Source organism: Polypterus senegalus, chromosome 7 (genome assembly GCF_016835505.1).
Source record: "Polypterus senegalus isolate Bchr_013 chromosome 7, ASM1683550v1, whole genome shotgun sequence".
In the NCBI taxonomy this organism is placed as follows: domain Eukaryota; kingdom Metazoa; phylum Chordata; class Cladistia; order Polypteriformes; family Polypteridae; genus Polypterus; species Polypterus senegalus.
Window position 1 is genome coordinate 143316100 of NC_053160.1, and position 16514 is coordinate 143332613.

At 38.4% G+C, this 16514-nt stretch overlaps 1 protein-coding gene across 7 annotated transcripts in view; it reads right to left on the bottom strand.

Annotated features, from left to right (window-relative positions):
- mctp1a (multiple C2 domains, transmembrane 1a) overlaps positions 1-16514 on the bottom strand; it is a 934223-nt gene that overhangs the window by 36051 nt on the left and 881658 nt on the right. For all 7 annotated transcript variants that reach the window (XM_039759357.1, XM_039759356.1, XM_039759355.1 and 4 more), the window contains 2 exons: positions 10243-10352; positions 4885-4994 (listed from right to left, as the gene is read on the bottom strand). In XM_039759357.1, the coding sequence (XP_039615291.1) occupies positions 4885-4994; positions 10243-10352 (220 nt within the window). The remainder of the gene's footprint in view (positions 1-4884; positions 4995-10242; positions 10353-16514) is intronic.

A 16514-nucleotide genomic window follows, 5' to 3' on the forward strand; every position in this document is an offset into this window, starting at 1 on the left:
TGGTTTTATGCAAGTTTCGTTTTTATGCATCTCGAAGTGGGCATGGAAATGGGCAAATGCAACATTTTTGTGAGTATGAACCATGTATACATGAGGCCCCTGTTGTGCAGTAAAACACAAAAACAGAGCCTTAATAAATGATAGGCCAGACATTTGGACAGGAACACATATTAACTGTAGAGAGGCACTAACATTTTATCCCAAAATATGTCAGTAAAAGTACCTGAATGACTTAATCATTAGGCTACATTTCATTCCACTGATAGCTCTAAACTGGCCGCCACTCATACTCTCCTGATAGGGGAATCTCAGAAACTGACATGACCAAATGACTCCTAGGTGACTTTCACCAAAAGTCAGAGCTAACCTACAATACATTTAACCTTCTTGTGTCTCTGCTAGATGAAGTGTGGGTAAAACCAAGAGAAACAGAATGTCTAGTTAATTAAATGATTCAATAAATGAAAAGTCATTCAGACAAATCCAAACCTTATTCTTGGGATCCATATAAATTACTTAACCCCTGACTATAACTTGGCAGTGAAACAGGCTTTAGATAGAAAGAATGGTTCTGCTCAAAACTGGGGAAAATAAAATGCAGTGCAACATAGACTAACAACAGCACACAGGCTTCTAAATCAGAATGTAGAAAATGAACGTGTAGATGGAGAGAAAGCATAAACAGCACAACACAATTTTATGTTTGAGCCTTTTGGTACAGCTGTAGAGTCGTAAGTCCAAATTCCAGATATGTGCCGGCTGACAATGAACAATGTATGTGTATGTATGTATGTCCCAGCATCACTTCCAAACGGCTGAAGTGATTTTCATGAAACTTGGTACACGTGTTTCTCAATGGTCAACTAAAAATACTATAGGGTGACATCAACCGTAACCCGCCCCCTTCTGGGTAGGGTGAGGGGGTGATCTTGCGGTCTTGTATGCATGTTATCATCCAGTTGACACTTGGAATGACCACTAGAGGATGAAATGGAGGTGACTGCCAGCATTCTGTATGTTTGAGCACCACCACGACCCTGTTGCTTCTGAAATTAAATAGAGTTGGCCGGTTCCAAGCGTCAGCTGGATGATAGCATACATACAAGACCACAAGACAAGCACGTTAGTGAGTCTTCATTGTTTGTTAATTTATTTCTATTTTTAAAGTTGTTTTTTTTTTTTTAAATTATATTTTTCTCAAACAACACTTTATTTTCTTCCCGGCAACGCTGTAAATAAGTATGTTATGTAAATAAACCTAACTGACTAAACTAACTAAGTTAACTAAAGCAGTTCTCTTAGATTCCTTTAGTCTTACCATGGAGACCTCAGTTAGGCTCCGTAATAACGGACATCATTCTTAAATTTTAGTTTGTAAAGTTGAGTCATGACTGTACTTTATTTACTGAGAATTGTCCCTGATCCTATACACTGTACCTTTTGTAGTCACACTTGCAATGTTTAAGTGCAAGAGGAAATGTCTAAACCTCATTTAGTTTTTCAAGTTCACTTAAATGAAATTGCTTTTCTTTTCTTGTTGCACATTTTTTGTAAACTCTAGTAAACATACAATTAATGTTCTGCTTTATTTGATATAAAAACATTTCAACCATGGGTATCTAACTGTGGTGAAACATGTTGGGGTCTATGGTGGTGTGTGGTTGTTAGTAATGAAAACTGAACCCCTCAAAATTGGTGGATGCATGCTGCAGCAATGCCAGGCAGCCCTGGGGGGTTGAATGGAATTTTGACTGATCCTGCATTCATGTGCAGACATAGTCAGTTTGGACGGTTTTGTTATTAATGCTCTGCAGGCCATCATCAAGGCATCTGCACCCATAATGTGAAAAGAACCTGGGAAGTGAAAGAGAAACAAAGAGAGAGAAAGGAAGAAAAGCAGATACATCCGCAAGAAAGGGAGTACATCATCGTGCAGGAGGTAAAGTGGTCGGAATACCCAACAGCAGAGTGATGGTGTATGGAACTCCTAAATTGGATTGCCCCCTGCAGAGTTGAGAAGCAAAAGCAAGCTGGTTCCAAAGAATAGTGGCAGTAAATTCCCAGCGAGCACTGACTGAGGTGGCTGGGATGACAGGAAGCCTGATAGTTGACTGCGTTTGCCGGTGTCTCTGCCCTGTAGCAAAACCATAGAAAGGGTAAGCCGGGACAAGAGTGAGAAAGAGTGCACTGGGGAAGAGGCAAAGAATTGAGATGATCCTGACTGTGAGGTTGGGGTGGGTGTGTGTGTGTTCACCCTATGATGTACTGGCACCCTGTCCAGGGTTTTCTCCTGCCTTGCACCCTATGCTAGCTGGGATAGCCTCTAGCAGACCCCCGCAACCCTGTTCTTGACTAAGCAGCTTAGTAAATGACTGATTTATTAGCATTTATTTATTGGATTTACCTGAATGCACTGGATTTTATTAAATACTAGCAAAATACCCGCGCTTCGCAGCGGAGAAGTAGTGTGTTAAAGAAGTTATGAAAAAGAAAAGGAAACATTTTAAAAATAACGTAACATGATTATCAATGTAATAGTTTTGTCACTGGTATGAGTGTTGTTGTCATCAAGGATTTGATTATCATTATTTCTTTCAATCAGGTTCGTATTTGGAGGATGTGTTGTATTATATTCCGTGTTTGTCAACCATTGTAAATATAGCAGGTTTCATTCATCGAAGTGTTCACTGCCCAAACCGGTACTCATGCATCTAAAATGTTTAACAGGCATTCCCGGTATTAAGTTGTGGATTTGCCTGTGAATATTTAGCGGTAGCGTGTCTATGAGCTTAATTTAACCTTTCCCAGTCCTGCAAAGTCAGTTCACGTGAGCTGCTCGGAGTACATGCATCGAAGTTTCTCAGCTCAGCTGTGCTTGTGCTATCTCGTGCGATCTTGTGATGTCCACAGCTTTATTTAATGTTAGCTTAGACCTGGCACTTAAAAGTTTATCTCGCGAATATCGTATTCGTCTTAGGCATGACAAACGCCAGCGGCAGCGTATCTATGAACCTAATTTAAAGTTAAGCTTTATACCCTGCTTTCCTATTCGTTTGCATAAGCACAGTCCTTCACCAGCAATTTAAACTCCGTTACAGCAATTTTAACTCTGTTACAAAGTGATCAAAAGTCTCGTTTATACCCTGCGTCTTCTCATTAAACTTGTATCTCGCGAATATCGTATTCGTCGTGGTCATGACAAACGCCAGCGGCAGCCTGTCTATGAAATGAATTTAAACTTAAGGTTTACACTGTGTTTTGTTTCCGAAGTAGCTGCACTTATGAATATGCTGGTATGCTTCACTCGCTTCATATTCTTTTGCTGCCTTCTCAATTGCGTAATGCGTTTTTTGAACAGGTTTCATTCATCGAAGTGATCACTACCCAAATCGGTACTCGTGAATCTAAGATGTTTAACAGGCATTCCCGGTATTAAGTTGTAGATTTGCCTGCGAATATTTAGTGGCACCGTGTCTATGAACGTAATTTAAACTTAAGCTTTACACCTTGTTTTCCTACTGTTATGTGTACAAAGGCTTGTTCAGCGTCCGAGGGTTTCTGCAGTAGCTGCACTTACGAATATGCTAAGCACAGTCCTTCACCCGTGAATATGTAGCGGAAGCGTGTCTCCCTCACCATCTCATCTTTGTTTGCATAAGCACAGTCCTTCACCTGCGAATATTTACCTTATATGGGCAGGCACTCAATTATGTGGGAAGCGTGATGATGTGGGACGCAACTCCGCCTCACACGGCGACCGAGCTGCAGGCTATGGCCGTATATATGGACGAAAGTAGGTTCCAGTTATGACCGTTATGCATAGAATTTTGAAATGAAACCTGCTTAACTTCTGTAAGTAAGCTGTAAGGAATGAGCCTGCCAAATTGCAGCCTTCCACCTACACGTAAAGTTGGAGAATTAGTGATGAGTCAGCCAGTGAGTGAGTGAGTCAGTCAGTCATTCAGTCAGTGAGGGCTTTGCCTTTTATTAGTTAAGTATACATATATTTATTGAAGAAGACAGGACTGCTGATTGTTTGGACTTTGATTTGAATAAATCTGTACAATTCACATGTAGCCTTATTTTGTTGTTCATGTGTCCTTATTTGCTGTAGTCCATTACTGTTCATGGCTATCGATGTCCTAGTTTCAAGGAGGTAATGACAGCTGTAGGCAAGTCTGGCATCATCAAACATCATCTCAAAAATTAGCTAGATAACCTGAGTGACTACTAAAAAGGCAATGTGGTGTTTTTCTAGTGTTAAATATTCACATTTGCTGCTGATTTCTTCTTGTATTTGTAGGGAAGCTACTGGCAGAAATGCAGATTTTGAATTGATATTTTAAGTTTTTATTTGTGATCCTAAATTGCGTATGCCAGCCAGCAGCATCGTCTTCTTTTCTACTTCTGAAGATGCAAGATATGAGGGTTACAGGGAAATTAACAATATATAGCAAATACAAATGGCAGTTTTAGTTTAGTCTGTTTTAGCTTGGGTCATCTGTCATGTGAACGACACACATACTGGCTCCCAAAGCATTAATGTCCACTTTTTAAACTGTGTCTCCTCCCTACAGTTCAGCTAATTTGTGATTTCTTTTCTTTACTTTTCGCTTTTTCTTTTTTTTTTTTCTTCTGAATTGCTTCCACTTCAGACCCCCTCTACAATATTAAAACGCCAAAAGGCTCTTCCAGTTTTATAAACATCACAGCTATGGATAAACTCTGCAAAGTGTGGAAAACAAATTAAATAATTATTGCTAGCAAAAAAAGCACCAGCATTGGCAAATAAATAACATATGCTTATATTTAGTTGTTTTTGTTTAAAATAAATTTTCCTTTCAAGATTTTTTTTCGTTGACATAACAGAGCATATGAACTTACCCCAGATGAGTACAATATATCTTAAGGGAATGAAGTAGAGAATAACTGTGGCGACACAAAGTGCAACAATGGCGAGCCAACTCAGGAAAGGCACTGTCCAGTTAAAGGTACTGAAAATGAAAACACAGTAAAGATCATGTGACAAACTGGGCGTTGGATCACCAGCACATGAGAGATGAAGTCATTCCATGAAGAACATTTCTAAGACTTATTTTAAAGTTACAAATTCTCAAAAACATTTTAATATGAGTTCATTTAGCCAGAAAAACAACAAATTCTGGATATTGATCTTGAAGCTGATAATATATATTTATATACTCACACACAATTGTTTTTTAAAATGAATTGTACCAATAATATGCAATGGTGGTGGTATTCATCACAAATTGGTTATGTCATTTATCCCATTACCATGTCCTCTATAAACACAGTACGTTGCTCTCTTTTATCAGCTGCACTTGACCAGTATATCCGTGTCCATATTGCTGAGAAGATAGGGACTGGGGTCAACCTCAACCAGGAACTCGGTCACAACACAAATTGCTCTTCTTTCAATGGTTAAACAATGTTTGGTGAACTCGGCACTTGAACAAACTGAAAGGGGGACCTCACCAAATAAAAACATGCCCAATGGTGCATTTCTTTTGTCTTGCATATTTTGTGATATTTTTTGACATGATTATGTATAATATGTATAATGTAATAGGATGTGTCTTTTAAGGTGTACCTCAGATGCTAAAGGCAATGGTCAACACCCAAAGACAGGCAGCAACTTCAGGATAGGGAAGTCAAATTGATACACAATGTCCAGATATAAAGAGTATTACCAAGGGACACACTTCCTGTTGTTTTGTGTCACAAGACCACAAAAGATGACAGCCAGTATAAGAGCTCTCAAGGTCATCTATTGTGTTATATCTTAGGGCTGATGCTGTGAGTTTGGAATGGAGTGGAAAGACTCTCATGCAAATCATCATGTCACTTTGCACAAAGCTAATCCTGGTGTGCTGCGGTCCACTGATCACTATCTATGTTACTCCTGATAAATACACAACTTGTTCAGCTGGACTCCTAGTGTAGTGTTGTAACTAAGACTTGCACAGATTTTTCTCATTGAGACCAGTGGTGCCACATCCACATCTCAATGCTGCCTAAGCAGACATCAATGGATCCAACACCCCACAATTCAAAATTCAATGAAAATGGATGGATGGAGATTACTGCTCTGTTTTTGGACTGTCCAGTTGGAGTCGGATGATTTTCTTTTACTGACAGACCTTTCAGGTGGCCAATTTCTGATGGGCATTTACTTGTGTTAGCCTTCATTAGTGTCTAACCATTCATAAAGTAAAAACAGTTGTGTGATTATAGCAAACAAAAACAAAACTAGGATTATGAAAATGAATTCAGTCTGATTGTTTAAAATCCAGCAAGGACGGAGTCACATGGAGTTGACTTTTTAAAGCAGATTGACTGGCATTGGATTCAGAATTTTTTTTTGCTGCTCTGAACAGCAGCAGGATGCTGGCATTTGCGTACTGAGGAGCTCTAGCCAGCCTGCTGTAGCTGCAAAATTGGATTCTCTTTCTTTTTATATCTGGTGAGAAGTCTGTGCCGTATTTGTACAGGAGGTCTACTTGCAAGTATACATTTGAGTGAACCAAAAAAATTAAAGCATATGTGACCTTTTCAGAGTTACATTCTTTGATGTTCTTTCCCTTTTTCAGTCCCCAGTGATGTGACATGTGTCCACATTTCAAATGTGCCTCTCTCCAGCTTTACTCATTATGATAATACTGAGGGGGATAAATGTCATCAAATGGGAAAAAAGTTTACACCCAAGTCTGTCACTGAGCCTAAGGGGTGCACTGAATGACACAGTGCACTATAATAAATGTGTGACACAGTGCTTAGTGCTGCTGTCCTGAAGAAACAGGAAACCGGGTTCAAGTACTATCTCAATGTTTCCTTGTGTCCACATGAATTTTTTCTGTGTGCTCCATTTTCCTCCCACATGTTAAACACACATAGCTTGAATGCACAATTTTCCTTTTGTGTTTGCTCTCATTTATTTTCATTTTTGGACTCCTCTTCAGACGGTTATTTTTTTTTTTACAGTTGCTCATGAAATAGAAGTCACGTAATGTGTAATATTACCACGTCTCCACTATATAAGATGGTGGCATGAATTGTTGTACATCTACGCTTTTGGATCAGCTTAAAACAATGACACAGCTATGCTAAGCTTTATAATAGTTAAGATAGGGAAATTTAATTTCGGTAAAGACTTTTGTCTTCAGATTTCTAATTAACATTCTAGTTTTGTTTGCAGCTCAATCTTTCTTTTTGGCACAGACCCATTCTTGTTTTTTCTACAGTTCCCCCATGCCCCACCAATATCCCCAATTAGCTCTTTATCTTAAGCTCCTAACTCTATGCTCTGTCTATTCTGGCCAGGTCTTTTTCCAGCTTTGGCCATGGTAAAGTGCCACTTAAATAAAGGATTCCACTTAGTCACAAGTGTGTCAAAAAAACACTACTGGGGATCCTTTATACCAATGTCTGCATAATGCCTCCCTATGACTGTGACTGCTAAGGCAGAAGTTTTCTTTCTTTTTAATTTTCTTCCTTTTTAGTGATTCTGATGTATAGTTTGTCTATATCCATCTATCATATGTTTATTTATTTCTTTTTTGAGTTTCTGTAAAAAACAAATGTCTCCCTGGGGATAAATAAAGTCCTATTTATCAGTATGATTAGATATATTTTTTTAATGTGAGGAAATGCTGCCTACTTTCCGTTTTAATTGCAGCCCCCACTTCTGTAATCATTTGGTCAATGTGTTAAATGTTTTTCCTGAGGCATTTGATATCATTACACATATTTATTTTTGTTATTCTTACTGGCCCGATATTCGATCAAAGTAATAAAAAAGGCTGTTGAAGTACTAAAAGTTTCTTAATGTTAAAAAATAATATTAAGATGTTGGTTTCAAACTAAACAATACAGTCTTTGCTAAACAAAGGAAATGCCTTATTTTTACTCTTAAGAGCTATTCAGACAGGTTTAGTTTCGCATCAGGAGGTGGATTAATGTCAGTGATTGAAGTGGCCTGGTATACACTGGCACCATACTGGCATTTCCATTCTACCTGTAGATAATGTATGTGTACTGGTGCATACCATCAATTTAAAGCACATTAGCAATTCCTATTTATAACAACAATGTGTCTTTTTGCACCTCCAATGGGGACCCCATCTGTTTTTCCATGCAAATTGATTATATCAGCACACCTTATAACCTCCAAGGGGAAACCATCAACATCACCTTATTACTCAGCATGTGTGCAACAAGGTTTAGGGGCAGATATTTTTTCCCACTTCAGGTACTGGGTAAAGTACTTACTACCAGAACATCTTTGTAATGTTAGTCCCATCCGAATTGCTCAAATGATGGAATTTTATTGACATGTCGCTTCGCACGGGAATAGTTTAACCTGGGGTTATTTTTTATGGATTTTTTTATAGAAGGTAAAAGGCTCCATAGTCTTCACTGAAATGTGAACATACAGTCCATAAAAAGTTACTGACATTCAGAGAGGATTTACATTACAGAGGTACTCTGGTCATAATTAACCATCTCCTGATGTAAAACTAATCCCGGCTGAACAGAGCTTTCTAAGGACTACGTTTGAAAATAAGAATAATCTTCACAGAGTTGGTCTTAAAAAATTCAGATGCATGATCATGGACATCATTGTGTTTCTAGCGTGTAATGTACTGGTACCCTAGGGTTGCTTTCACCTTGTATCTAACGCGGCCAGCAGGCACTGGCTTATGGCGGTCCTGACCTGGATGAGTATGTTGAAGATGGATGGGTAGATGGTCTTTGATAAAGCTTTGTTTAAAGTGCCTGGTAGGCAGATATTATTAAGAAGCAGTATTACAGATAGCGTCCTGTGAGGTCAGACCTGAGTCGGGTAGAACGCCAATGCTGTTATAAGTGATGAGTGAAACAATACTTTAAAAATCAATCTTGAGACACACAACTCACTAAAAAGAAGTTTTTAGATGTGTGTTGCTCTCTAAGGATTATTCTGCAGCCAGAATCATTGTCTCTTTGCTTGGCCAAGCTCCAGCGCCGCTCTGATCTTTCCCAACTCCAAGCCAGAATTTTTCCAGAGGCTCACTGGTGGTCACGTACCCAGTGGAATATATTTTAGCGGGGCAAAACTCCTCTGAAGTGCTTGCAGGTATGCTGTGCACCAGAATAAATTCTTCCATACTTTTGCATATGGATACAAAAATTTGGCAGATAAGATGAAAATATATTTGTTAACAGCACAACATTTTTTTTTTTGGCTGCAAATTCAATTTTGGGAAAATTGTGTTGCTAATCACTGCTTTTTGAGTATTTGCCAAACCTACAAGGTTACTGGAGAGAATACAGAATGTGGAACAAACCCTAACCCAGTATATTCCTCAGTGGCATAGGGAACATGAATGAATATCAACTGGTCCCCCTAGAGCTTCAAATGGGCAGCAGGTAATCTGGAAATACTTATGAAGAGTGACCTATACATTAAGAAATTCCAGCAGTTTCATTTGAATCTTGATGTCAGGAAGGTAGAGTGTGGTGAGGGCTCACTGGCCATTAGCACAGAGGAGAGCATTTGGAGTGCATGTATTTGGTGTTTCTCCTGCCTTTACTACTCAAACCCTTATTTTGTGTTAAATAAGATAAAGAGTGTTTATTACATTTCTACTTAAATTACCTCATAAGATCTTTCATCACAAATATACTTCGGTGTTGCAGGTTGCTCAGACATGCAAGGAAGAATTTCCCTGTCCATACGCACGTGATATCTTGTACTACTTTTGCCACCACTGCTTGCACAATCAGTGTTTCTGTTATTGGAAGTATACTAACTTCACCAAGTTTCTTAAAATGAATAGACCCGACTTGCACCCATGAGGTATATCAAAGTTCCATCATATTTTTTGAACTCCTTTTTTTTCTTACAGTAAACACACTTTCAAAGGGACTAGGAACACCTTTGACAAATTCCCCCTTCAATTCTGCCTTGCTGAAAGGAATCTAAATCCCACTTTATTATACTGGAGCAAATAAAAACTGAGCTAGCATGTCAGCAAATGTGGAGGAAGAGCTTAGGAAGATGGATTGTGAATTTAAAAGTTCACTGCTCCCTAGCAGTAAAGGGACTCGCAATATGGGGTGGCTATTTATTATCTGGAATATTACAATTTGCTCTTAGAAATGAGATCAGTTTGTCTACCCCTGCAGCCTACACAAAACACATGAAGAGACTGTTACTGGGAGAGAAATGGTGTCACTGACTTTTTTATCCTTTCGGCATAAGAGGCAACCTCATCCAAGGCATTCTGTACGCTGATGCAGACCTCCTGTATGGCAAAAAGTTTATTCATGAATCCTTTTCTCTCTGAATCCTAAAGGAAGAGAAAAGGAGAGAAAGAGATTCATTAGTTATTTATGGCTGTATATGAGATAAACTGAGAATGACAGGCTTCCCACCTAGAGTTGGTTCCTGCTTTAGATTAAACTACCTGCTAAATAATCATTTTTAAAGTACTCCGTAATCACTGCAAGGCAATTGTGTGTTCATTTATTCAATTTGTGAAACACATGCAGATTCTCAGTTTCCATAAACAGGCAGTTCCTGAATTAGACAAAAACAGTTCCTGCTAATGGAAGGATAAATATGAAATCAAATAACAAACCAAATGCTTAAGCCATAATGCCAGCAGTAACTGCTCACGACTGTGTGGTACTTTATTAATAATCACAGGGATATTGAGTTATGTGATTGCTATAAGCAGAGGCACCACACCTGCTAATCCTTTCCTGTTGTCTGTTTACTGAAAATATGTCACTTAAAGTGGGGACGTTTCACGGTCCATTATAGTCATAGATTGTCACTGCTCGCTCTCAACACGCTTTGTAAAACAGCATTCGCTTCTGAGAAGTGTGCAGCTTTCTCACATTTGGCAGCAATTTCTATTTTGACTGTTTTTAAATGTATTCATCATGACATAAGTCAAATGTTGCAAGAGGAGGAGGATTTTGCAGCTATTCTGTGTCTCTGTGGTGGGTCTACAGCATTCATCTGCACTTGATGTTTTAAAAATAGTGTCAGAAGAAATAACAACTCAGCAGAGTTGGAAAATATGGAAAAGTATTTTTTTTTTAGCTGAGGACAGTAACAAGAAGCATGAGAGTCTGACTCTCACTGAAGATTGTTTGGGTGGCACAGAACTAGGAGATGAGGATGTTGCTTAAATAAATTTCAATAATTTCTTAGTACATTGACTGGCACTAAAGATAAAGATTCATTTACGTTAAAGTATAGCTTATTGTTATAGAAACCAACAAAAGACAATCTGGTCACATTCACACATATTTGAATACGCCTTGGGCAACAATCAAAGTCTGCCATCTAAGGGTAAGAAACAGATGGCTTCCGCTGCTGAAAACAGTGTAGCTTTGTTCTAGGACACCTTGTCAGGTAAATTTCAATGTTTTCCTAAAATATCATTATGACAACAATTCTAGGGTGTTAAGATATTGTACTGTATGTCACCACACTTTACATTTGATAAACATCTCTTAAAAAATGACCAATAAAATAAGTAGTAGTGAGGCTTGTGGACATCACTTCTTTAGCCGTATGCTGTGGCGGTCTACCTGAGGCTATTCATTTATGATTTGAGTATGCTGGCTCAGTCTAACCTCACTTGAGCAAGCTTCGCTTAAGTTTAGTTCCAAGGGCTGTGTATGTTTTTGCCTCTGATTTCCCAAATATCTTTGAAATCTGAAGTAGTTATATAGTAAGTTTGGGTGAGAATGCGTAGAGATCTGCATTTAATTTAGGGGCAATTTCACTTGAGTAAAAGACTGGTATGCTATAATTTCAAAAGATGTATATTGTACATCATAATCAGCTCAATCGGAGCTCTGATCTCAGTCTGTGCTGTTTTACACACATATACAGTACATCATTCTCGGCTTGTACATTTATACATTTTGCACACGTGTGACACTCGTGAACCAGATTAGCTCATTCGGCTCCAATCAGCTAAAAAATACAAAAATAGATGCCTTTGGCCTTAAATCCACAATTGGTAGAAATTTATTATAGAAATGATTGAATACACTCCTAGGATAATTGGATGCACTGTATTTGCTAAACTCTACATTGTCAGGTTCAAGCTTATTATCATACCCACTCCTTTCTTGTATGTCTCCTTAGAATAATCCCAAGAAAGACACACAAAAAAGCATAAACAGTTTTTCAACAATGATATTTGTTATTATGATTATTACATTCAGTAACGTTATGATGTGTGAACAGAAATTGCCCTTAGCACATGCACCAGTAGATTCAGTGGCCTTGAGGCATTTCCCAGATGGACGGAGTTAGAAAAGCAACAATGCCGGTAAGCTTGGGTCTTTAATAATCCTGTTTGACTTTCTCAGGGAGTGAATGTTGTTGTGCGAAACGTCCGTCAACTTCAATAACCATGAACGGTAAAGATAAAGAGCTTGTACCAATGTGAATCGTCCAGTCATGTCCACTTCTTCACTAAGGATGCCACTCCATCGACACTGTTTTGGTCTGTGGATCAAAATGATAAATCTGTATAGCGTCCCCAGTGATGATCCATGACTAAACATCTTTACCTTCAATCTCATAATGGGAAAGCAAATTGGACCACACCTGTTGGCTCTTCATTTTGTGATCAATATTTAGGCCTCATGGAACCCAATAGTGACACACTTTTTAATATCCAAAGGCAAATGGGATATTTCGTATTAATCACACAATAAGTTGCAGATGTTTCCTGTAACTGTTGGCTAAAGTGCATTAAGGGTTACAAAAAGTCTTGTCTTGTAATATTTAAAAATTTTTTTTTTTTTTTTTTTAAGTATTACAGCAGAAGCGTAATGTGTACAATAACAACTTCTAACGTGAGACAGCCAAGAGCTAACATACAGCATTGCTGTGACGCCAATATTCTATCTGCCCTGATGGCATCGCTTCACTGCCGATGCTGACCACTCATTTCTTTGTACTGCCCTGTCAAACACCCCCAGACAGACAAATACATAACATGAGTTATTTCCACTCATCCCTGACTTCTTGGTTTTGTTTTTTTGCATTTTCTTTAACACAAAGGCTGTGCTTATTATTGCCTTTTTAGGTAAGAAAACAAACTGCCATTTTATTGCCCTACCCAGTTCTTTACATTAACGCTTCATCTTCAATTTCATTTTTGAAAACTTGATTGCTTTATAAGCCCCACACGCCATTTTTGCTTATATGCTCGTTTAGTGCATTCCATTTGTTTAAATGTTTGAGCCCCCTCTTTTCCTCAACAATCAAGTTATAACCACTCAAACCAGTCCATTTGAACTCACTGCTCAGCCTCTGTTTGTTACCAATGCCTCTGAAACTTCCTTTTTCATGGGCCTATAGCTAGATTTTACTTTCTCATCCACCAAACTTTTTAAAATACTTGCTCCCAAAGTTCTAGATCTGCATATCACAGATCACGATGCCCCCATTAGCATTTGAAGCTTATTACATCCTGACTGTCTCAGTCCTGAACACAGTCCCTATTACACCCCTATTTCTTTGGCTTGTTGTGTTGTCTCAACCTCATTGCTCATATTTTCCTCTGCTTCACTGTAATTCATGTGTTCCTATAATTTTATTTTTTTAATTCATGTACTCTTCCTGAGTTGCCTTCTCTGAGTCTGTATTCCAGTTATGAGTATCCAAAGCAGACTGTATCCACCTACTGTTTAGTTCTAGCCGGCAAGGTAGATTGTGGACAACTTGATGGGTGTGTAAAACCGGACAGAGAGATGCACTCATTACCTACAAAATGCAGGAGTTGCACATATAAAACTAGACAACAAAAATATTTAGATTTTCCTTAATTAGTTCTACTACACACAAATATGGTATTACACACATGTACATGGGAAGCAGTCTAAGGGCTTAACTGGGAGTACGTTGCAGAGCCAGGGGTTGATGAACGGTACTAATGACTTTTCTCCCTCTTCTACAGAACACCAGAAGCCTAACTAAGACTGCGCCTACTTACGCTACTACAACATGCCCTCATGCAGACCTCACTTCCGCATTAGATCCCACCCCTTCCTGTCCTCCACCTATAAAACCAGAGCCTTCCCTCTCCTAGTCAGTCTTGTTATGACTCAGTCTTGTATCATTACTTGTTTTTTTTGCTATTTTCCCACAGTATATGGGGTGGACTCCCCAAACCTTTATACTTGTTCTTTGTGCTTTCTTCACAATGGTTATATTCCATGAGCTTTTAAAATATTCATAACAAAAGATGGGAAAACATTTACCTGAAGCAACATACATTTCTAGCAAGGCATCCCAATTCTCAACACTCAGTGATTATTTTATTCACTTCACCAATTTTTACCTTTGTTTTCAACTAGCCATTCATTATGATAACCCACCTACTATGCCCACCATATGATTCAGAAATATTGCATGCATTTTAATCAGGGCTCTGTAATTACTAGAATAACTAACTGTTGTCATATTCTGATACTGATCAAAAACAAACCACTACTTCTTTTCGCGCTCAGTGGGATTCATTGAAGCTAACAGTACATTTACTCGTACTCTTTACGTTTGGCACAAAATCATCAACTTTACTGGCCAGCTGTGACTAAGAGTTTAAAAGAGGCCCAAACACAGGAAGGCACTGCTTAACATTCTCCTTATAATAACTCACTAAAGGGACCAGCTTAATGGGAGAAAATGTGCAGCTTTATATTGTCCAAGCAAGGCCTTTAAAAATGTATTTTATTAATAATGGGAGCTTACTGTCCCCTCTTCTGAATTTTAAGAAGGCTAAACTGAAATGCCCTGAACTGAAATATTTTAGGAAAGAAGTTGCTGTAATTTTTTTTTTTCCAGTTTCTATTTTTCTTAATAGGTATTAATCTATTTGGAATGTTTCTCATTGCTTCATATTTGACCTTCTTCTCCTCATTAATTAATATAACAAATGGATACATCTCAGTGAACTTTACATCACATTCAAAATCTAGTATTTGATCCCCTACCGAATTTGTTAGCTTGCTCACTTACAAAGAAACGAACAGCCTCTAATTTTTATGGTAGTTTCATTTTAATGGAGAGAGAAAGAATATCAACCAAAGATGAAGAAAAAACATAAAAGTTATAAATTGATTTGCTTATCATTGAGAAAAATACGTATTTGGTCCGCTACAACCCAGCCAGAATTCTCACTCCCACCAATTGGCTGTATGTCCACATGGCACACAGATTACAATCAGTCAATCAATTACAGATACTCCTGTTCTCAACTCATTATGTGTATAAAGCACACCTGTCCACAGAATCAATTTTTTCCATTCCAACCTCTCCACCACCATGGGCGACACCAAAAAGCTATCAAAGGACGTCAGTGACAATATTGTAGACCTTCACAAGGCTGGAAAGGGTTACAAGACCATCAGCAAGAAGCTTGGTGAGAAGGTGACAACTGTTGGTGTGATTATTCATAAATGGAAGAAATATAAAATGACCATTAATCGCCCTTGGTCTGGAGCTCCATGTAAGATATTGCCTCATGGGATGCTGTACAGGCCCGGATGTTCACTGGTAAACTTAAGATGGACCTGTGCCTTCTTGTGCAGAAGGACCTTGCGGGCGCTGCAAAATGTCAATCCATTATGGCGTAGTGTGTTACCAATGGTATTCTTAGTGACTGTGGTCCCAACTGCCTTCAGATCATTAACAAGCTCACCAGATCCCTCACCTTTCTCTTGGTCATCCTCACCCCATGAGGCAATATCTTACTTGGATCTCCAGACCAAGGAAGATTGACGGTCATTTTATATTTCTTCCATTTCCAAATAATTGCACCAACAGTTGTCACCTTCTCACCAAGCCTCTTACTGATGGTCTTGTAGCCCCTTTCAGACTTGTGCAGGTCTACACTCTTATCCCTGGTGGAGAGGTTAGAATGGAAGAAATTGATTCTCATAATGAGTTGAGAACAGAGTATCTGTAATTGGGCACATGGGCACACAGCCAGTCTGTGGGAGCCAGAATTCTGGCTGGGCTGTAGAGGATCAAATACTTATTTCACTCAATGACAGGCAAATCAATTTGTAACTTTTATGTATTGTGTTTTTTTCTGGATTTTTGGTTGATATTCTGTCTCTCTCTTTTTAAATGAACCTACCAAAATATTTAGAGACTGTTTGTTTCTTTGTAAGTGAGCAAACTTACAAATTCAGCAGGGGTTCAAATACTTATTTCCCCCACTGTAAAATGTAAAAATAATTGTTAGGATACTTTTCTTTTTTTAAATTTTAGCTCTATCTTATGTAGCACTGAATGTAATGCTTGTGAAAAATATTCATATAAGATAATATAGTGGGTAGTTCAGTAACAAAAACTGGAGCACATTTTAGCTCAAGATGATCTAAAAAAAAAGGGAAAAATCTAAATTAGTGATAAATATGTCATAGACCTCCACATATGCTGGATACCCATATATGAGGAAATTAGGTGT